The 22,458-nt window shown below is 45.2% G+C and overlaps 1 protein-coding gene across 1 annotated transcript in view; it reads left to right on the top strand.

Moving 5' to 3' along the window:
- Positions 1 to 22,458, top strand: part of fgf12a (fibroblast growth factor 12a) — a 72,227-nt gene that overhangs the window by 7,315 nt on the left and 42,454 nt on the right. Inside the window, exons 2-3 of the mRNA XM_055645807.1 lie at positions 16,364 to 16,372; positions 17,383 to 17,493. Of these exons, the coding sequence (XP_055501782.1) occupies positions 16,364 to 16,372; positions 17,383 to 17,493 (120 nt within the window). The remainder of the gene's footprint in view (positions 1 to 16,363; positions 16,373 to 17,382; positions 17,494 to 22,458) is intronic.

Below are 22,458 nucleotides of genomic sequence, written 5' to 3'. Positions count from 1 at the left end.
ACCCAAAACGTTGCCCGTTCCTTCTCTCCTGAGATCCTGCCTGACCCGCTGAGTTACTCCAGCATTTTGTGGTGTCTGTAGGGAGAGGAAATGGGCCCTTCAGCCCAACGAGTCCACGCCGACCAGCGATCAACCTATACAGGAGCAACCCAGAGTGCCCAGAATGGACAGCCAGGGTGGTGGTGGAGGCAGATACCATATTGGTGTTTGTGTCTCCATTCTGGTCAATGTTGATTTGGAGGAACGGACAAGCTGGGAAAGATAAGGGCCAATTACTTGTCTCCTGCACGACAAGCTCTGGGTGATCAGATGAAAGCTTTGAATGTGATACACCAACTCTCAGATGATCGCACCATTTCCCTGGACGTTCTTGAGTCCATCTGTTCCTGTTTGGTTGCCGTGACCCCAGCTTTAATTGAAGTTGGGAGGAATTTAATTGCCTCGGAGACTGTTTGTGCCTTTGCCAAGAATTGGTGTGAAGTTGTAGTTTAGTTTGACTTGTAGTTTAGTTTTAGTTTGGTGTGATCCCCACACAGTAACACTATCCTACACCCACTAGGGACAATTTACTATTTTACCAAGCCAATTAGCTTACAAACCTGCATGTCTTTGGAGTGTGCAAGGAAACCGGAGCTCCCGGAGAAAACTCACGCAGGTCACAGGGAGAATGTACACACTCTGTACAGATAGCATCCAGAGTCAGGATCAAACCCGGGTTTCTGGCGCTGTAAGGCAGCAACTCTACTGCTGTGCCACCTTGCTGCCCATTGCAATGTTCTAAGTGCAAAATTCATTGTTCTGTTGTCTGTGCATATGTTAATTACGGTAAGCACTCTTGACTTGACTCTTAACGCTTGACTATGCCAATATGGGAAAAATGCTGGAGTCGGTTATTAAAGATGGGATAGCAGCACATTTGTAAAGTGGTGAATTCATTGGACAAAGTCAGCATGGATTTATGAAAGGTAAATAGTAAGATTAAACGAGAACTTACCAGTTCGAAGTTTCATCGTTATTTTATGAGGAGTACGTTGAGAGAATACGTGAAGAACCCCGCCAGGATGCATGCGTGCCATTCTTCAAAGCAGCGGTGTGAAATCACAGATAACTTTAATGACTGAACATAGTAAGATTAGAGAAGAAAATACCAGCTGAGTATATGATCAAGGGTGGGAGCGGAGGGCACGTATTCCCACAACGTACTCCTCATAAAATAACGATCAAACTTCGAAATGGTAAGTTCTCGTTTAATCTTACTATTTTACTTCGGAGTCACGTGAGTGACTACGTGAAGATTTCAAAGCTCTGTGATTTCATGCTGTGGAAACGAGTCCATGCATCACATCTGCCTTAATTGACTGTGGGAGGAATTGTGTTAACATGTTTAGACATGAATCCAACATTGAAATCCATGATAAATTGTTAACAACAAATTATAGCCCCTATTTATGGGGTGAAATTATATTACAGAATTTAAAATTGGCTCTGCAAAGTTCCAGTTTAACTACTGGTTTGTGGTAGAATAGTTGGAACATTTTCCCCTGATCCATCCTGCTGTCTCGAGGATTTGGTTCATTGGTACATCCAACTCCATAGCTGCCGATGTAGTTGCAGCCCTGGTGGAATAAGATTTGAATATGTTAGTATCCACCCCAGCTGTTGTTAAAACCTGTTTCAGCCATCTGGAAATAGTTTGAACCGACACTTTTTTGTGGATTGTTTGTGGCTGATTAGTAGTGCCATCTCATAGCCTCAGATGTTTTTGGTGTTCTCCATATAGAACAATAATTGTCTTATTATACAGACGCTATCTGTAGGGTAATCCCTAAATTCTATTTTGAGGCCTGATGATCCCGGTCTGTTCTGTTTGACTAATTTGTAATATGAAACGTTATATTCCTGTTGAAGAAGTCATATTGTCCAGCCTTAACTTGTGTACAACTGTACCCTTAATGCCGTGACCAAAGCCATCAGCATGACTGTTTTGTGCATCAGTCATTGCAGGGACAGAGCTGTTGCTGGACGTTAGCAACGTTAGGGCAATACTTATATCCCATTTTAGAGGGTACCTGGTTCTTGGGGGATTGATATTAAAAATTCCCCTCATAAGTTTGGTTACCAGGGGTGAGTCCCAACAGAATGACACTGATCCTCGCCATAGATATGTTGAAAGGGCACTTCTGGCGTAGTTAATGGCCTGTAACTGAGCCCCTCGTCATAATGGAGGCCTGCCAGGAATTCCAGAACAGACGTTATGTTCATTGAACTGTAGGTGATGTTGTTTCTGTGACAATATATCTCCCATTTCCTGATGTATACCAGATATAGTTTTTTGGTGAACTGTCTGTGGCCCGCTGAGATAATGTTCAATGTTCGGTCCGCCAGTCCCAGTTGCAGTAGAGGTTCCTTTAGACTCTACAAATTGATAGGTTTGTTGTTTTTGACATGGATGGGTTCCCCTGTTACGGGATGCACCAATAATCTGGTTGTTTCTGATGGTGATGCATGGTTAAAACCCATGTCAAGTATCACAGGGAACCATGGTTAAATAGGCCAATCGGCACTACCAATTAACTGACGCTGAGTCTTGTTGTATTTTTCGTAATACCCGACTGATGATGCAGAAAAGGAGAGAATGCATAGATAAACAATTGCCCCCTCAATGCAGTGAAAAGCATCTGTCCCTGCTGTCCCAGGGTCTGGTTCCCAAGAAACACAGTTTGGTAACAGATTGTCTTATTTTATTGAATTTGTGTGACCTGATGTCTGTCACTGAATTTTGGGTTACCTGGTAGGTAAGTAGTTGATATTCCAATATTTCTCTGGATACACCATTACCAAATTGTATTAGTCAGATTGTCACTCTGTAGTCTAACATGCTGGTGATTTATCCCAGAGCAGTATGACTTTAGGCCATAGAACGCACCCCACATTTATAGGTAGTTTATGCCCAGTGTCTGTGATAATGATGCCTCCTGTGCCTTTCATCTACCTCCACAGATGGAGATGGAAATTGGTAGTACCCCAACCAAGCGCACTGGCATCAGTTTGTAGCTTCACTAAGGGTTTGTTGATAACGATAGGGTTGGAACAATGCCGAATGTTATCCCTCCACCATTTTAATTCCATAAGCTTTGATTGGTGGCTTATTGGTCTGTCGAAATGACCAGTATTAACTTTGAGTGTTTGTATTTTTGCCCTTTGTAGATTTTTGGTAATACAAAGGTCCAAATTGTGTGGCTGGAAAGGCAGACACTATATGCCAATTATACTTGCTACCAATCTGATAGATGGTTCACTGATGTCAGTGGGGTTGTTGCAGGCCTCAGTTAAGACTGTAGCCTTGTCCTTTGGTAAAGTCACTGACATGTGAGCTGTCAATAGTGAACCCCAAATAATCCATAATGTTGGTAGGCGTTAGTTTAGATTTAACTGGATGGATGATAACCCCAGTTTTCACCCAATTGTATGGTGGCTGTTACAGCTAGTTAGGCCAACTCCAAAGTTATGCCCACAATTAGTATGATCATATGATTATGTATTTGGTAGAGCTCTATACAGCCAGAGCTGCCCCATCCAGTTGAATTTTTAAAAATCATGTTTGTGATCAGTCCGTGTAGGCACTGAATAGTAAGCATCTTTTAGGTCGATGCTAGCCATGGAATAGCCTTTGGAAATCAGTCCTTTAGCAGTTACCAGTTCCCATTTTGTACTGAATATATAGTACAATGTATTCAATTTGGTCAATTCGATGATGATGCGACTGTCACCATCTATATTGTTTTGGTAAAGATATAAGACACAAATTCCAGCCAATCATGTTGGGTTTACCCATTACCCCTTTTGCACAATTCAATGGTATATCCCTGGATACTGCTTAGGATATAAGTGTCTGTAGTTGATATACACCATGTATCCAAAAGAGTGTAATCTTCCACCAATGTGTGTATTATCCACTCTTCCTATCATTTGTAAGGGACCCGACCCACCTACCTCCATTGTTACCAGTGGAAGTTTGCTTCTTCTGTGTGGTCTTTGTGGAGGTTGAGGCGCCGGTGTCTGGGTTTGTTTTTGGGTTGGGGGTTTGCGCATCTTCCAGGAAGGCCGGTCTGGGCTATGGTCTAAAAGACCGCTGTCCTGTATGCCCGGCCTTTGAGCTTTCACCAGCTTCTCTTGTTCTGCTGGTGGGTGCATAAGGGTGCTGTCTTTGGCTGTAGGAGATCCTTAATGTTGTCGCCTTTATGAGCCCCAGGGCTTTCCTAAGTCCTGCTCCGACATGTTTCCAGATGCTATTTCCACGACTGGAACATTCAGGGATGCGCAGTTTCCTGGTCCCAAGTATTTTGCAGTGGTGTCCATCGTGGTCTGGCTGTATGTATTTGGACACCATGACCAGTAGATTTTGCCTTCCTCCACCCCCTGCACACTTGCAGTTTTGTTCGTCAAACCCCTCTTCAGGGTCAGCCCAGAATTGACCCCCCAGTACTCCCCTCTGACGAGGGAGATGCACTGTGCAGCCCTACGTAAGGTGCTGTTGTGGGTGTTTTTTATATCCCCACGGTGACTAGACTCCTTCCTGGAGTCTGTCATGTTGGAGCTCGGCTCCATAAGCCGCTCCAACCGGCTCCAGCGCTCACGGTCGCTGGCCGCCCAAAGTCGGACTCATCAGTCCTCGACTCTTTTGGTTTTCTTCTTGCCTTCCCGCCCAGACGCAGTGTTTACTCTGGCCGGTACGGGTGATTCCTGTGCCGCCGGCCGCTGCTGGCGTCCGCAACTCCGCGGTCTTCCCCCGCCAGCTCTGGTCGACTTCTTTGCCTTGTGCATGTTTCCCCCACCTGTAGAACAGTATGGGAACAATAAAGACCGCAGTATCACTTACCTGCAGGTCCAGGCTTAAAACTTGCCGTTAAGGGGGGAACGTCCTTCCACCCTTCCTCCTGCCATTTTGACTTGTCAAAGCCAATGGCTCTGTTCTGTATAGTCTCCCGCCCAGCCATAGTGTTTAATCTGGCCGGTGCGGGAGCGAAGTCGGGCACAGCTGTTCCCTTACGGGTGATTCCTGTGCCGCCTGCCGTTGTTTGCACAGCTCTCCATGTTTCCCCACCTGTGAAACAGTATGGGGAGAATAAAGACCGCAGTTTCACTTACCTGCAGGTCCAGGTTTAAACTGTCGCTACGGGGGAACGTCGTTCCACCCCGCCTCCTGCCGTTTTGACTTGTCAAAGTCGACGGCCCCATTCTGAATAGTCTCCCACCCGGCCGTGGTGTTCTGGCCGGCGCGGGACCAAAAGTCAGCACAGCTGATCCCACTTACGGGGCTTGTGCCTTCAGCTGCTGCTGACTCCCGCAACTTCACGGTCCTCCCCAGCCAGCTTCACTCGCAGCACTTGTGGACACTATTTTGTCCAGCTTCCCCCCCCCCTGTGTAAAAACAGCGCGGGGACAAAAACTACTGCAGAGTAAGTCACTTACCTGCAGGTCGCGGTTTCAAACTTACCGCTGCGAGGGAACGCTCCACCCCGCCTGTCGTTTCACAAGCGTGAAAGCGATATGACACGCATGCGTCCTAGCGGGGTTATAGAATTTTATAGAATTTTTCGAGGATGTAACTAGTAGAGTGGATAAGGGAGAACCAGTGGATGTGTTATATCTGGACTTTCAGAAGGCTTTCGACAAGGTCCCACATAAGAGATTAGTATACAAACTTAAAGCACACGGTATCGGGGGTTCAGTATTGATGTGGATAGAGAACTGGATGGCAGACAGGAAGCAAAGAGTAGGAGTAAACGGGTCCTTTTCAGAATGGCAGGCAGTGACTAGTGGGGTACCGCAAGGCTCAGTGCTGGGACCCCAGCTATTTACAATATATATTAATGATCTGGATGAGGGAATTGAATGCAACGTCTCCAAGTTTGCGGATGGCACAAAGCTGGGGGGCAGTGTTAGCTGTGAGGAGGATGCTAGGAGGCTGCAAGGTGACTTGGATAGGTTGGGTGAGTGGGCAAATGCATGGCAGATGCAGTATAATGTGGATAAATGTGAGGTTATCCACTTTGGTGGCAAAAACAGGAAAGTAGACTATTATCTAAATGGTGGCTGATTAGGAAAAGGGGAGATGCAACGAGACCTGGGTGTCATGGTACACTAGTCATTGAAAGTAGGAATGCAGGTGCAGCAGGCAATGAAAGTATGTTAGCATTCATAGCAAAAGGATTTGAGTATAAGAGCAGGGAGGTTCTACTGCAATTGTACAGGGTCTTGGTGAGACCACACCTGGAGTATTGCGTACAGTTTTGATCTCCCAATCTGAGGAAAGACATTCTTGCCATAGAGGGAGTACCGAGAAGGTTCACCAGACTGATTCCTGGGATGGCAGGACTTTCATATGAAGAAAGACTGGATAGACTCGGCTTGTACACACTAGAATTCAGAAGATTGAGGGGGGATCTTATAGAAACTTACAAAATTCTTAAGGGGTTGGACAGGCTAGATGCAGGAAGATTATTCCCGATGTTGGGGAAGTCCAGAACTAGGGGGTCACAGTTTAAGGATAAGAGGGAAATCTTTTAGGACCGAGATGAGAAAATCATTTTTTACACAGAGAATGGTGAATCTGTGGAATTCTCTGCCACAGAAGGTAGTTGAGGCCAGTTCATTGGCTATTTTTAAGAGGGAGTTAGATGTGGCTCTTGTGGCTAAAGGGATCAGGGGGTATGGAGAGAAGGCAGGGATGGGATACTGAGTTGGATGATCAGCCATGATCATATCGAATGGCGGTGCAGGCTCGAAGGGCTGAATGGCCTACTCCGGCACCGATTTTCTATGTTTCTATGTCTATGTTTCTATGTTTGCAATTCCCCATTTTTCCCCTTTTTACTTTGTATAGTTTGGAGAGAGTGTGACATGCTTTCGGCCCACCGAATCCACATAGAACATTGATCACCAGTTCACACAAGTTCTATATCATCCCGCTTTTGCATCCTACGCTAGGGACATTTCACAGGCGCCAATTAACCTTCAAACCTGTACATCTTTAGGACGCGGAAGGAAACCAGCGAACTTGGAGAAAACCCATGTGGTCACAGGGAGAATGTGCAAACTCCGTACAAACAGCACTTGTAAGTCAGGATCGAACTAGGGTCTCTGGCACTGTAAGACAGCAATTCTACCACTATGCCAATGTGTCACATTATGTTGACATTTCCCCAGGGTGTACATGCCAAAGAATCGAGAGCTTGTTCCATTGCTGCACTGTTTAGTTTAGAGATACAGTGCGGAAACAGGTCCTTCGGCCCACCGAGTCCACACCGACCATTCTGCAACGCTACTGCTGTGCCACTGTGTTACATTGTGCTGACATTTTCCCAGGGTGGAAATGTCATAGACGAGAGGGCCAGTTCCTGTGCTGTGCAGTTCTATGAGAAAGGTCACACATGGAACCGAGGCACCAAATTTGGCTGTACGGGATGTTGTCCGTGCCAGCTGTGTTGATATTTGCCATTGTGTGTTGCTGGAGGTAAGCAGAAAGCCTTTATCTGCGTTTTACTGAATGCACCTTCCAACATGCCACTCTCTTCACTTGCTTGAATTCCATTAAAGCTCTCAGAATAGAGCATCCCTCTAAAGACCCGACACAATTCTCCAGTTATATAAAACAAAATGATTTTAGACAGGATTCACTCAGACATGGAACGCATTGTATAATTCATTTAATAATCCAAATGCTTTCTAGCAGATAGATGACTGTTAATGCACCACCATTCCAATTTGGCTTCAGTGCTTTGATCAGTATCTGGGGTCAAGTACATGGCAGTCTGATGTGCAAAGATTAGTTCTCTGAATGTTTGGTCTTTTTTTTTTGGACAGCTCTCTCAGCATTTTATCCCAGGTTTTTCCAGAGAGCTGTGATGGCCTTTGAACTGCCCCTCCAGATGCAGACCTAGTTTCCCTCTGCCCTGACTCAGTCTGAAGAAAGATCTCGACCCGAAGTGTCACTTATTCCTTTTCTCCAGTGACGCTGCTTGACCCGCTGAATTACTCCAGCACAGTGTCCATCTTCGAAGCCCCTCCAGATAGTTAGCTCTCGAACCATGAAGGTATGAAAACGACATTGAAGAGACATTAGGGTCGGTACATGGATAGGAGAAGGATATGTGTCAATTATGCGTAGGTGGGACTAGTACAGATGGGACATCTTGGTCAACATGGACAAGTTTGGCCAAAAGGCCCGTTTCCATGCTGCATGATTCTATAGCTCGCACGTGGACCCTTGTGTAAGTCGGATGTTAGATAGGCCGGAAACGGAAGTGCTACTGCGCATGTGTATATTCACTATTCGACGGAGAGACCGGGGGGGGGGGAGCTCCGACACGGAGACCACGGGAGGAGCTCCAACATGGAGACCACGTGGATGTCAGTGGGCTTAAAAAATTGCTTACGCAGGTGCGAGTTTACGTTAGTCGCCTATTACCTAAGTAGGGGAGTGCCTATATTCAATCCTGGTTTAGGAAATATGTAGTTCACCATCGATGTGATCAGAGGGAATCTCGAGGTACACTGATGTTTTGGTCAGAATCACAATCTTAGCTGTTGTCAGTAAGCACTGAATCTTGGGGTACCCTGCGCAATGGTCAATACGCACTAAATCTCTGGGTGCACTTGTAGATGAATCCAGGGTACATTGAATCTTGGGGTGCACTGTAGCTGTGATTGTGGTGGACTGAATATTGGGGCTGCGATCAGTTTAGGGATACACTGGTCCATGTACACTGGATTTTAGGGTGCACTGTTGCACTCAGTGTACACTGAATCTTGGGGTGCATTACGTTGTATCTTAGGGTACAATGTTGGTGAGATCAGTGTAAACCGAGTCGGGGTACACTGTTGCATGTTGGGGTGCCCTTACTACAGTCAGTGGATGCAGTATTGTGTAGCCCACTGTTGCTGTGATTAGTGTTGCTATCATCCTTGACTGCGTTGCTCTGTGTGGATTGAACTCTTGGCTTTGTGGGTTCTGTGGTTAATGTGGCCTTAATATGAAGTGACACTGTTGCTGTATTCCATCTACACTGAGCATTAGGGCGTGTAGCATTAACCAGCGTGTATGCATCTCGGGGAGCAGTGACGTGACCAGTGTTTACTGAATTTGGGGGTACATCATTGCAACAGTTTACAGGATTTGGGATTACTCTGAAATTAGTGTTAATCTCCAAGATTGCGGTGGACTGAATATTCGGGCTGTGGTCAGTTTAGAGGTACTCTGGTCAGGGTACACTAAATTTGGGGTGCACTCTTGCGGTCAATGTACACTGAATTTTAGGGTACACTGTACACTCATTGATAATCTCTGAGAAAGTGACATTTAATCATTCATTCAATTGTCCAGCCCTCTGCCAAATGCAGTCTATTTTTCTTGCCTTCTGCTTCAGTACGGTGCAATTTATTTGCAAAATTGGCTCTGATCCCATGGATGTTGTGAATCTGATTTCTGTGCTGGCTCTACGCCAGGTTTGATTGCAAATCCGAAAGGACTTTTTGATTTGTTTTTTCTTCCGCCTTAATTGGCTTAAAGTCTTAAAACGTGTGTTTTTCTGTCTCAGAAGACAGCAAGACTTCGGCTGTGGTTTAGTGCCTGTTTATCACAAAACAAGAGGCATCTCAATGGAAAAGTCTTCTTGACTGTTGTTGTGTGTGTGTGTATTCACTGATGTTCCCCATCTGCTCCAGATCTGCGACAGTGCAGGCAGCAATTCTCATTCACAATTAAGCTTCTTGCTGTGTTTTTAATCCATCAAAGTCATACAGCACGGAAACAGGCCCTTCGGCCCAACTCGTCCTTGCTGACCAAAATGCCCCATCCAAACTAATCCCATTTGCCTGCATTTGACCCATATCCAATTCAACCTTCGCTATCCATGTACCTGTCCAAATATCTTCTAAATGTTGCCTCAAATACTTCATTTGGCAGCTTGTTCCACATAGCCTCCACCTTCCGAGTGCAAAAGCTGCCCCTCGGGTTCCTATCTTTGCCCTTTTGATTTAAACCTCTACCATCTGGTTCTTGCTTTCACAATTTACGAACACCAATTATCCTACAATCCCGCATGGGGGCACGTCTTTGGGGTGTGGGAGGAAACCGAGGCACCCAGAAGAAGCTTTATTCCTATCTATGACCATTAGAGTTTTATACACATCTACAAGATCTCCTCTCATCCTCCTGTGCTCCAAGGAATGAAGTCCTTGCCGGCCCGACCTCTCACAATAGCTCAGGCCCTCATAAATCTTCTTGCACTTTTGCCATGTTATTGCCATCTTTCTTCTAACAGGCTGACTAAAACTGAACACAATACTCCAAGTGTGGCTTCACCAACGTCTTGTACAACTGTAACATGTCATCCCAACTTCTATACGCAATTCCCTGACTTATGAAGGCCAACATGCCGAAAGCTTTCTTCACCTTGTGATGCCACTTTCAGAAAACCATGTACCTGCACTCCTAGATCCCTCTGCAATACAACACTCCCCAGGGTCCTGTCATTCACTGTGAAAGTCCTGCCCTGGTTTGACTTCCCAAATTGCAACACCTCACATCAGGTGAGGATTTTGACGGGGGTGGTTAATAGAGACAGCAAGAAATTGGAGAGAATTGTGGACGCAGCCCAGAACATCACACAAACCAACCTCCCTTCCCTTGACTCCATCTACACTTTGCACTATCTAGGTAAGGCTACCAGGATAATCAAGGACCAGTCTCACCCCGGTCACTCTCTCTTCTCCCCTCTCCCATCAGGCAAGAGGTGCAGAAGTTTGAAAACGCACACCTCCAGATTCAGGGACAGTTTCTTCCCAGCTGCTTATAGGCAACTGAACCGACCTATCACAAACTAGAGAACGGTCCTGACCTCCCATCTAACTCATTGGAGACCTTTGGACTATCTTTGTCGGAATTTGCTGGACTTTATCTTGCACTAAACATTATTCCCTTTATCTTGTATCTATACACTGTGGACAGCTTGATTGTAATCATGTATAATCTTTCCGCTGACTGGATAGCACGCAACAAAAAAGCTTTTCATTGTGCATCGGTACACTTGGCAATAAACTAAACTAAAAGATTGCCTCCAGATAAGGAGTATATGCCTCTGGGTTCTATGTCCCACAACAGAATTATGAACCTCAGGTATTCTCTCTGGTCTAGACTTGGTTAAAATCATGCAAGATTTCAATGGTGACAAGAAAATGTCTTTCTCCGAGCTAGGTGATGCTCTGAAAATGTCGCGGCATTGTAGCGCTGAAATGATTGCTTCCTGGACTTGCTGAATGAAAATGTATCACCATCTGTTGTACTTGATTCTGACAGCTATCTTCTTCATTTCCCTGCAAGGTTTCACACATCATCCGTGTGCACAGTTAGTCACTGTCTGCTGAAAGACCAAGGGTTTGGTGTGAGTTAGCAGCATAGAGCCAGACTTTTATCACTGGGCTTCCCTACGGTGTTCTGGCTGCGTATTCCAGGAACAATTCCACATGTGCATTGCTGTGGCTCACTGTTTATGACTTTCAATGAAAAACAAGAATAGTTTTCACAGATGCTGGAAACCCGAAATAAAAACAAACTCTCAGCAGGTGGGGCAGCGTCTGCGGATGGAGAAACCGCTAAGTTTTCACGTTTCGGTTCCTTTGTCTGAACTGAGAGAGAGAGATAATCGATGTAGAACCAGGGAACTGCAGGTGCTGGTTTACAAAAAAAAGCCACATTGTGCTGGAGTAATTCTGCAGGTAAGGCAGCGTTCCTGGAGAACATGGATAGGTGACGTTTTGGGTTGGGACCCTTCTTCACTCAGCGGGTCAGGCAGCAGAACTGAAACGGCACCCACAGTGCATTCTGGAAATATTCAGACACCTTCACTTTTTCCACATTTTGTTACATTACAGCCTTATTTTAAATTGGATTAAATTCATTTTTTATATCACAATTTTTTTTTTTAATACCCAATACCCCATAATAAAAAAACAAAAACAGGTGTTTAGAAATATTTGCAAAGTAATTAAAAATAAATAACTAAAATATCACATTTACATAAGTTTTCAGACCCTTTACTCAGTACTTTGTTGAGGCACCTTTGGCAGCGATTACAGCCTGAAGTTTTCTTGGGTATGACGCTACAAGCTTGGCCCACCTGTATTTGGGTAATTTCTCCCATTCTTCTCTGCAGATCCTCTCAAGTTCTGTCAGGTTGGATGGGGAGCGTTGATGCACAGCTATTTTCAGGTCCCTCCCGAGATATTTGATTGGGTTCAAGTCCAGGCTCTGGCTGGGCCACTCCAGGTCATTCACAGACTAGTCATGAAGCCTGTGCTGTCCTGCGCTGTCTTGGCTGTGTACTTCGGGTTGTTGTCCTGTTGGAAGGTGAACCTCTGCCCCAGTCTGAGGTCCTTAACGCTCTGGGGCAGGTTTTCATCAAATATCTCTTTGTACTTTGCTCTGTTCCTTTCCCTCAATCCTGACTGGTCTCCTAGTTCCTGCCACTGAAAAATCCCCACAGCATGATGCTGCCACCACCATGCTTCACCGTAGGTATGGTATTGGCATGACACTTGACATTCAGGCCAAGGAGTTCAATCTTGGTTTTATCAGACCAGAGAATCTTGTTTAGGTGCCTTTTGGCAAACTCCAAGCAGGGTGTCATGTGCCTTTTACTTCCGTCGGCCACTCTACCATAAAGACCTGATTGGTGGAGTGCTGCAGATATAGTTGCCCTTCTGGAAGTTTCTCCCATCTCCACAGAGGAACCCTGGTGCTCTGTCAGAGTGACCATCGGGTTCTTGGTCACCTCCCTGACCAAGGTCCATCTCCCGCGATTGCTCAGTTTGGCCGGACGGCCAGCTCTATGAAGAGTCCTGGTAGTTCCAAAGTTCTTCCATTTAAGAATGACTGAGGCCACTGTGCTCTTCGGGACCTGCAATGCTGCAGAAATTGTTTTATCAAGGTGTAGAAACATCTTAAGGATAATCAACGGCAACAGGATGCACCAAAGCTCAATTTTGAGCGTCATAGCAAACGGTCTAAATACTTAAATTAATGTGATATTTCAGTAATTTATTTTTAATTACTTTGCATAAACTTCTAAACACCTTTCATTTTTTTATTATGTATTGTGTGTAGATTGATTTAAAAAAAAAGAGAATTTAATCCATTTTAGAATAAGCCTAATGTAACAAAATGTGGAAAAAGTGGTCTGAATAGTTTCTGAATGCACTGTATCCATGATCTCCAGTGATGCTGCCTGACCCACTGAGTTACTTCAGCACATTGTGTCTTGTTTAGAGAGATAACCAAGTTGGTTTATAGTAGCATTGTGGAAGGATAGTGAAACAAAAGGATCGATAGGGTGAGGCTAAATTTGGTTGTTCTCTATTAACAAGTCATGGCCAGGTGCGCTGAGGAATGGTTGATAGAATTTAACAGCAGATAGAAGATAGGATGGTTAAAAAGGCTTTTGGCACATTGGCCTTCATCAGTTAAGAGTATTTAGTATAGAAGTTGAGAGGTCATGTTTCAGTTGTAGAATATGTTGTTGGTGCCACATTTAGGTAGTGTTCAGTTATGGGCACCATGTTAAAGGAAAGATGTTGTCAGGAATGGGTACAGAAAAGATTTACGAGGATGTTACCAGGACTAAAGGGTCTGAGCTATATGGAGAGGTTGAGTAGGCTGGGACTCTATTCCTTGCAGCACAAGAGGATGAAGGGTGATCTTATAGAGGAATAGATCACGTAGATTCACAGTCTGTTGCCAAGAATAGGTGAACCGGAGACCAGAGGACATCGGTTTAAGGTGAAGGGGAAAATAATTAATAGGAACCTGAGGGGTAAATTTTACACACAAAGGGTGGTAGGTGTATGGAACAAGCTGCCAGAGGAGGTAGTTGGGACTATCCCAACATTTAAGAAACAGTTAGGCAGGTACATGGATCGGACAGGTTTGTAGAGATCAGGACCAAACGTGGGAACGTGGGACTAATGTAGTTAGGACATTTTGGCCAGTGTGGACATGTTGGTACGAAGGGCCTGTTTCCACGTTCTATCACTCTATGGGTCTATGACTCTATTACATAGAGAAAGAAGCACAATGTGCTTGTAATGGCCGCAATTGAACCATTTGTACTTGACCTATCAGAGATATTCCTTTTTGAATGATTGAAAGACACAGTATGGAAATAGGCCCTTCATCCAACCGTCCATGCTGGCTATTGATAATCCCACTTTCATATCCACTCTGCACACGCTACGGGCAATTTATTGAAGGGCCTAATAATCTACAAACCCGCACATCTTTGGGATGTTGGAGGAAACCACAGCACCTGCAGAAAACCCAGTGGTCTCAGGGAGAACGTGTAAACTCCACATAGATAGCACCCGAGGCCAGGATCAAACCTGTCTCTGGCGCGGTGAGGCAGCAGCAGCTGTGCCTTTTCTGCTACCAGTCCTTCTCCACCTTCTTTGCTGCTGTAAATGAACTTGTTTTCCCTTCTTTCCCAGGTCTGCCGAAGGTTTCAGACCTGAAGCATTAACCATTTCCCTCTCACTAGTCCAACATTCATGCTCCAGTCTATCTGACCTTCTGTTGAATCCGTCTTCTAACTCAATCCAATGAATTTATTCTCATCTATCTATTATAGTAAAACTCTCATCTTGTTTCATCGTGTGTGTGTGCGTGTGTGCGTGCGTGTTCTCTCTGATTCGGTGATGTTGTCAAATTATGCCAAAACAGTACACGATAGCGCTACAACTATTGGACCACCTTACAATTGTCATGTGGTGGTTTGTATCAACTTTTGTTCAGATTCATGTTATATTACACGTTATTCACATTTTTTAAATTTCAAAACCCCAATTGAAGAAAAGTGTTCTTCCGTTTGCACTGTCACTTACAGTTATCAATGGGATTGTAGCCCTGCTCGCTACAATGTTGCTATCCCAGGACACTGAGTCCTGCCAGCCCTAGCAAGCAAAGATCCTAGAGGAGCTCTATAATCTTTGCTAGCAAGTGCAATTGCAAGCTACAATTTTGCAATCACTTTTTTTTATATTCCTGCCAGCAAGTAATTTTTTTTAAAAGTTTAATGGGGGAGGGTGAATAAGGGGAAATGAGCCGCCCCTGCGCAGTTGGGGGCTATGGGTTAGTGCTGGAATATTGCATTGGGGGAACGGCTTGCATTGGGGGACAAGGCCTCCCATGTGACAGGGACCCAACGGTATCTATTAACACTGTCACAAAACTTTGGGTGGGCAGCATTTTAACTTTTATGTACAGTTCTGGTCATTCCGTTACAGAAAGGATGTACAGGCTTTGGAGAGGGTGCAGAAGAGGGCTATCAGAAGGCTGCCTGGATTAAAGAGTCTTGGCTATAAAAGAGGGATCAAGATTTTCTTTAAACATTCTCCCTCTGACCTTAAAGCCAAGCCTTCGAGTCTGACATTTCCACCCTGGGGAAAAAAATGGTTCTGACTGTCAATCTGAAGAAGGGTCCTGAACCAGCCTATCCATGTTCTCCAGGGATGCTGCCTGACCCACTGAGTTCCCCCAGCAGTTTGTGATCTGTACAAGATTCTAGCATCTGCAGTTCCTTGTGTCTCTATATACTTTTGACATTCAATGATATTACCATTATTGAGCTCCTACTACCAACATCTTTGTGGTCACAATTGACCATATACTCAACTGGACCAGTTACATGCTGTGACTCCAAGAGCAGCTCAACAGTTCGAGTGATACAGCGTCAGACAGGCTATTCGGCCAACTTGCTCATGTCAACCAGATTTTAGAGCTGGTTTGGAAATTGACAAGAAGAAAAAAAATACTGTGTTGGGACATAAAATAGTCATGGAAAAAAAATATTTCATGTAACCTTCCTGCAGCAATCAGACATCATTGTCTCTGAAGAACAAAGTGTGTCCGTTTCACTGCGGGTGACCATTGAAATCGGTAAACAATTGCTTCTGTTGACACTTGTGGAATGATACTCTATTACACAATGCAACATAAAGCCTTTAGTATTTTTGGCTTGCAATAATGAAAATAAACATTCAGGTGTTAAGCAGAACTTTATGTTTCAAAATTCTGTAGAAAAATAAACTCTGTTCCACTTTATTTCTGTTTCACTCTCCACAGATACTGCCTGACCTGCTGAGTGTTTCCAACATATTTTTGGTTATTGTCTCAGATTTTAAGCATCTGGGTTTAAAAAATGTTTTTCGCTTTATCCATGTACTTATTTTTTTTAATGTAAAATGTGATGTGTTCTAATGCTATGTCTCTCTTTCTCTTTATTGCAAACTGATGTGCTGTCATGACGAGCAGTTTGTACAGGTGAGTAGACTTTCTTTGTCCTGCGCAGTGAATGCCGTGACTTTTTGGCTATATATGACCTGGGTGCGGTGGGGGTAGATGTGAGTGCGACGTGCAAATTTAACCAAACCCTCTGGATCATGGCCCTTACAAGATGAGTTTCATTGCGGCCAGCTTAATACTTTATTGCTGGCATTCACTTGCATGAGGGAGGGAGGGGCAGAACAAGGAGCCTACCATTGTTCACAGAGCCCATCCCAACCTCCAATGGTCACCCTACTCCTTCCCCCTCCATTGTACGCTCATATCTCATCTCCAGATTCCTCCCAATTCCCTGCTATCCACCCTTTTCACCCTTCCCCATGTCTCCCCCTTAGGCTTTGCCTTTCACTCCTCTTCTCTCCATATCTGACATCCCTTTGTGTCAGTTTTGCCTCTGTCCTTTGTCACTTACTCCACCTATCTGCCTACCATTGCCCCCACCCCCCTCCCTCCCCCCTCACCTGTATCCACCTGGAATGTTGTCTGTCCATCCCCTCCACAGATGTTTCTCCAGCACTGTTTTTTTTACTCAAGATTCCAGCACCTGTAGCTCCTTGTGTCTAAACCATTCAAAACAACTGGGCTACTCCCCATCTAAGCTAGTGCCATTTGTCTGTGTTGACCCATAACTCCCTGAACCTTTCCTACCCATGTACAGGTCCACCACCGATTTTCAAGCAACTGGTGGTTTAATCCGGACAAGATTACATTTTCCTTCTTGCTTTCTCTACCCTCTACGCAAGGCCAGACTTGCTTTGTCTTAGTTCATGTGTCTGATCCAATGTCAAGCTTACACCCATTGAATTACAGCACGGAAACGATCCCTTCGGCCCACTTTGCCCATGCCAACTTTAGCCGATATCATCAGTTTGTATCCCTGGAAGCCCTTCCTATCTCCATGCTGTATCTCTGTACGAGGGTCTGAATTGCATTTCAGTTGGTGCGGTCCGTCCGAGATCATAGTTCTCTCTGTTTCTATCTTCCCGCAGACCCAGAGCTAAAAGGTATCGTGACGAGGTTATTCAGCCAACAGGGCTTCTATCTACAAATGCAGCCGGATGGAAGCATCAATGGCACAAAGGATGAAAACAGTAATTACAGTAAGTCACTTGCACCCTCCACTCTCTCACCAGACCAGGTGCCCATACTGACTGGCACAGTAGCACGGCGGTAGAGTTGCTGCCTCACAACGCCAGAGACCCAGGTTTGATCCTGACTACGGGTGCTGTCCGTATGGAGTTTGTACATTCTCCCTGTAACCATGTGGGTATTCTCCAGCTGCTCCGGTTTCCTCCCACATCCCGTGGGTTTTTCACACAGAGGGTGGTGAATGCCTTTGAAGCACTGCCATGGGTAGTGGTGGAGGCAAATACGACGGTTGCGTTTGTGAGACTTGGGGCAGGCACAAGGATATGATGGGAATGGGGGGATATGGATTATGTGCAGGCAGGTAAGAGTTGGTCTTGACATCATGTTCGGCACAGACATTGTAGGCTGACGGACCGGTTCCTGTGCTGTTCTATTCTATGTTTGGTAGGGAGAGGGGTTGGCCAGGGAAAAGATGAAGGGGTTGAGATGATGGGCAGGAAGGGGGCTTTGCCAATGGGAAGAAGAAGCGATTTGAAGGGGTTCGACTGGTTGGAAAGACTTTGCTCGTTGGTAGGGGGCTTGTCTGGTGGGCAGGAGCAGTGAAGGATGGGGAAGGTGCAGGACAGTTTGTTGGGTAATTGGCAGGGGAGGCGTTATCCCTTTGGTACAAATGACGCTGGGCTGTAGATAATATGGTGGATTGCATTTCTCAATGAGGTGGAAGGGCGCTTTGATAGAATCATAGTTATACAGCATGGAAAGAGACCCTTCGGCCCAACTAGCCCACACCGCCAACATGCCCTATCTATACTAGTCCCACCTGCTTGTATTTGGCCCATATCCCTGGAAACCTGCCCTATACATGTACCTGTCTAAATGTTTCTTAAAGGTTGCAATAGTACTTGCCTCAACTACCTCCTCTGGCAGCCCAATCCATACCCTAACCACCCTTTGTGTAAAAAAAAAAAATCACCCCTCAGTTTCCTATTAATTCCCCCCCCCCCCCCCCCTCCCCACCATAAACCTATGTCCTCTGCTTCTCGATTCTCTACTCTGGGCAAGAGACTCTGTGTATTTACCTGATCTATTCCTTGCATGATTTGGTACACCTCTATAACATCACCCCTCATCCTCCTGTACACAAGCTTCTGCTCGTTGGTTGAGGGATGGTTACACTGAGAGGGGGCGTTAAACCAGCAGCCTCGTTTATTGCATCACCAGCGTGTCTTCACTTCCAGAGTGTTTAGTTTGACCGTAAAGCCTTTGGGAAGTCCTGAGGCAGAGTGAGACACCATGAATTGGCTATTAATAGTTTGTTCTTCCCTTCCATTCTCTCCGCAGCGACTCATTAATCAGCCCTGACGCTTGGATTCCTTCCATTGACCTGACAGTTTTCCAGTCTGTTTCACATCTGACTGGGAATACTTACATTTTCACAACTGTTTAAATTTTAAAACCTATTGCCATCAGCGAGAGTTTATCTAGCCAGTGGTAATAGTTAAACTTGTTTCCATGACAATAGGGTTTGGCCAGCCTGCAGTTGTTAAAACTTCATCCTTGAAATGCCTGTCTCACACTAAAGACACACTGGGCGGTAAGGTGGCGCAGCTGGTAGAGCCACTGCCTCCCAGCACCAGCGACCTGGGTTCAATCATGGTCAATTTAAGTTAGAAATTGACACAAAAATAGAGGTACAGGAAGAGGATGGTGCATTATTAGTGCGGGTAGACACAAGTTCAAGTTCAAGTTCGTTCAAGTGAGTTTATTGTCATGTGTCCCTGTATAGGACAATGAAATTCTTGCTTTGCTTCGGCACACAGAACATAGTAGGCATTTACTACAAAACAGATAAGTGTGTCCATATACCATAATATAAATTCAGTTTCCTATTAATTTAATTTATAGCACAAAGTCCTGGAGTAACTCAGTGGGTCAGACATCATTAGGAGAGAATGGAGAGGTGATGTTTTGGGTTGAGACCCTTCTTCTGACACATTTTATCCATTTTCTCCAGAGTTGCCGCATGACGCGCTGAGTGATACCAGGATTTTGTGTCTAACTGTGGTATGAACCAGCATCTGCAGTTCTTTTTTTATTACACTATTAGGGAGGGGCTGATAAAGGCCTGTGGTGAGAGTGAGACAGGGGGATTAATTTTGAACTGAAGCAGGGCTCAGGAGAAGGTAGGACACTGGGATGAGATTGGAATTGATTCGTGCCTGCATGGATGAGAATGGATCCATGGGATTAGATTGGAATTGGTGGAGAGAGTGTGGATGAAGGATGGGACAATGGGATTTGTTTGGAATCCCTTAGAGTGGCACAGTGGTAGAATTGCTGCCTCACAGCACCAGAGACTTGGGGTTGATCCTGACTATGGGTGCTATCTGTATGGAGTTCGTACCTTCTTCCTGGGACTGCGTGGGTTTTCTCCGGGTGCTCTGGTTTCCTCCCACACTCCAAAGCCGTGCAGGTTTATAGGTTAAATGGCCCCTGTAAATTGTAAATTGTTTGTAGCATGTAGGATAATGCTAGTCTACGGGGTGATCGCTGGACGGCGCGCTCTCGTTGGGCCGAAGGGCCTGTTCCCGCGCTATATCTCAAGGGTCCAAGGTAAAGTAATTGATTGAAGTCTGCATGGGTGTGAATGGACCTGTGGTGCCTGACCCACTGAGTTACTCTAGCATTTTGTGTCTATCTTCGGTATAAACCAGCATCTGTAGTTCCTTCCTGCTCAGTGCTTCACAGATGACGCCATTATCTCATCCTTATTTCTGGATCTGAACCCTTGCCACTATTTGTGGAGAGATTTGTTTCTGGCGATGACACATACCAACGGAAGAAGTCTGTCTGTGTGTGAATGACTGTTCACCCGAACCCTGTACCAATATGTTTCAATTTGCCAGCTGAACACATCGGTTGTTACAAAACATTCCTTTCCCCCTTGGCCAATGTAGATTGCACCCAGTGTCATACAGCATAGAAACAGGCCATTCAGCCCACCAAGCTCACACTGATCCACAACCACCCATTTACATCAATCCTACGCTACTAACTATTCTCCCGACATACTCATCAATTCTCCATGGATCCCATCGCTCATAGTCATAATGCACAAAACAGGCCCTTCGGCCCAACTTTTTCATGCCGACCAAGATGTCTCATCTAGGCTAGTCCCATCTGACAGCATTTTGCCCATACACTCTAAATCTTTCATATCCACGTCCCTTTCCGTGTGTCTTTTAAATGTTTTTATATTACCTGCCTCAACTACTTCCTCTGGCAGCTTGTTCCATAAACCCATCACACTTTGTGTAGAAAAGGTTGCCATTCACGTGCTTACTAAATCTTTCCCCCTCCTCGCACCTTAAACCTATCTTCTCTGGTTCTTGATTCCCCTACTCTGGGAAAAAGTGTTTGTGCATCTACCCTATCTATTCCCCACATGATTTTACACACAGCTATAAGATCGCCCCTCAGCCTCATGCACTCCAAGGAATAAACCTACACAACCTTTCCCTATCTATCTACTCAGTTACACCTAAGTGGCTTGTTTATATGGAATATCCTTTTTTGGGGGGTTGGTGGTGGTGATTGTGTGATTTAGAAATGGACTACTCAGCCAACAGTAGGGTTAGCAAGTATTACACTGGGAAAATCTTTATTTGCTGAGGGATACTCTGAAGGATCTCTTGCCCAGAGTACAGGAACCAAGAACTCGAGGACATAGGTTTAAGGTGAGGGGGGAAAAGATTTACTTGGAACCTGAGGGGTAACATTTCACACAGAGGGAGGTGGGTATGATTTGATTTTTTTTTTTGATTTTGACGTTATTAATCCCCTTCTTCAGGGGAAATTCAGATGTCCTTGCAGCACACTAATAAAAATACAACATAGCATTCAAGGAGTTCAACACCGAAACACAAAAACATCCCCCACAGTGGTTCCCACTGTGGAGGAAGGCACAAAGCCCAGTCCCCAACCTCTTGTCCACCCAGAGTCGTGCCTATATATGGAACGAGCTGCCAGAAGAAGTAGTTGGGGCAGGTACTATCGCAATGTTTAAGAAACATTTGGACAGGTACATGGCTAGGACAGGTTTAGAGGTATCTGGGCCAAATGCAGGCAGGTGGGACTATTGTAGATGGGGCATATTTGGCAGCATGGGCATGCTGGGGTAAAGGGCCTGTTTCCTTGCTGTATGACTCTATATAGGGCAAACACAGGCAAATGGGACCAGCTTAGATGGGGGATCTTGGTCGGCATGAACGAGTTGGGCTGTATGGCTCTATTCCATGGTGTACAGCTCTATTTGCATACGTCTACTGGTGCACCCTGCAAATCATACTGTCAGCTTGCACCACAGTTTGGCTTGTGAACAGCTCTACCAAGATTTCAAGAAATTGCAGAGCTGTGGATGTAGCCCAGCCCATCACATAGACCAGTGCTGACTTCATCTCCACTTTAAACTGCCTTGGAAAAACAGCCAACATAATCAAAGACTTGTCCCATCCCAGCCATTCTTTCTCCACCCTGCTCCCGTCCAGCAGAAGGTACAGAAGCTTGAAAGCGTGCACCGCCAGACTCAAGAACAGCTTCTTCCCCTCTGTTATCAGGCTTCTGAATGCTCGTTCCATAAGCTAGGGTACATCGATTCACCTCGACCCCATTGCGGACATTGAACTTTGTCTCTGCAACTGGTGCGCTACAAATCTGAGAACTATATCTTGCACTCTGTATCTTCCCCTTTGCTCTACTTATTGTACTTGAGTTTGACTGGATTGTATTTATGTGTAATATTATCTGATCTGATTATATAGCATCCAAGACAAAGCCTTACACTGTACTTCAGTACATGTGAAAATAATAAACCTAAACCTATGACTCGTAACTCATCGGGTCAGGCAGCATCTCTGGAGAAGATGGTTAAGTGATGTATTGGGTCAAGGCTCTTAATCAGAATGATGGAACCAATA

This window comes from Leucoraja erinacea, chromosome 14, assembly GCF_028641065.1.
Source record: "Leucoraja erinacea ecotype New England chromosome 14, Leri_hhj_1, whole genome shotgun sequence".
Lineage (NCBI taxonomy): Eukaryota > Metazoa > Chordata > Chondrichthyes > Rajiformes > Rajidae > Leucoraja > Leucoraja erinaceus.
Note: the sequence above shows the minus strand (reverse complement) of the source record. Positions and strands in the feature narration are given on the sequence as shown.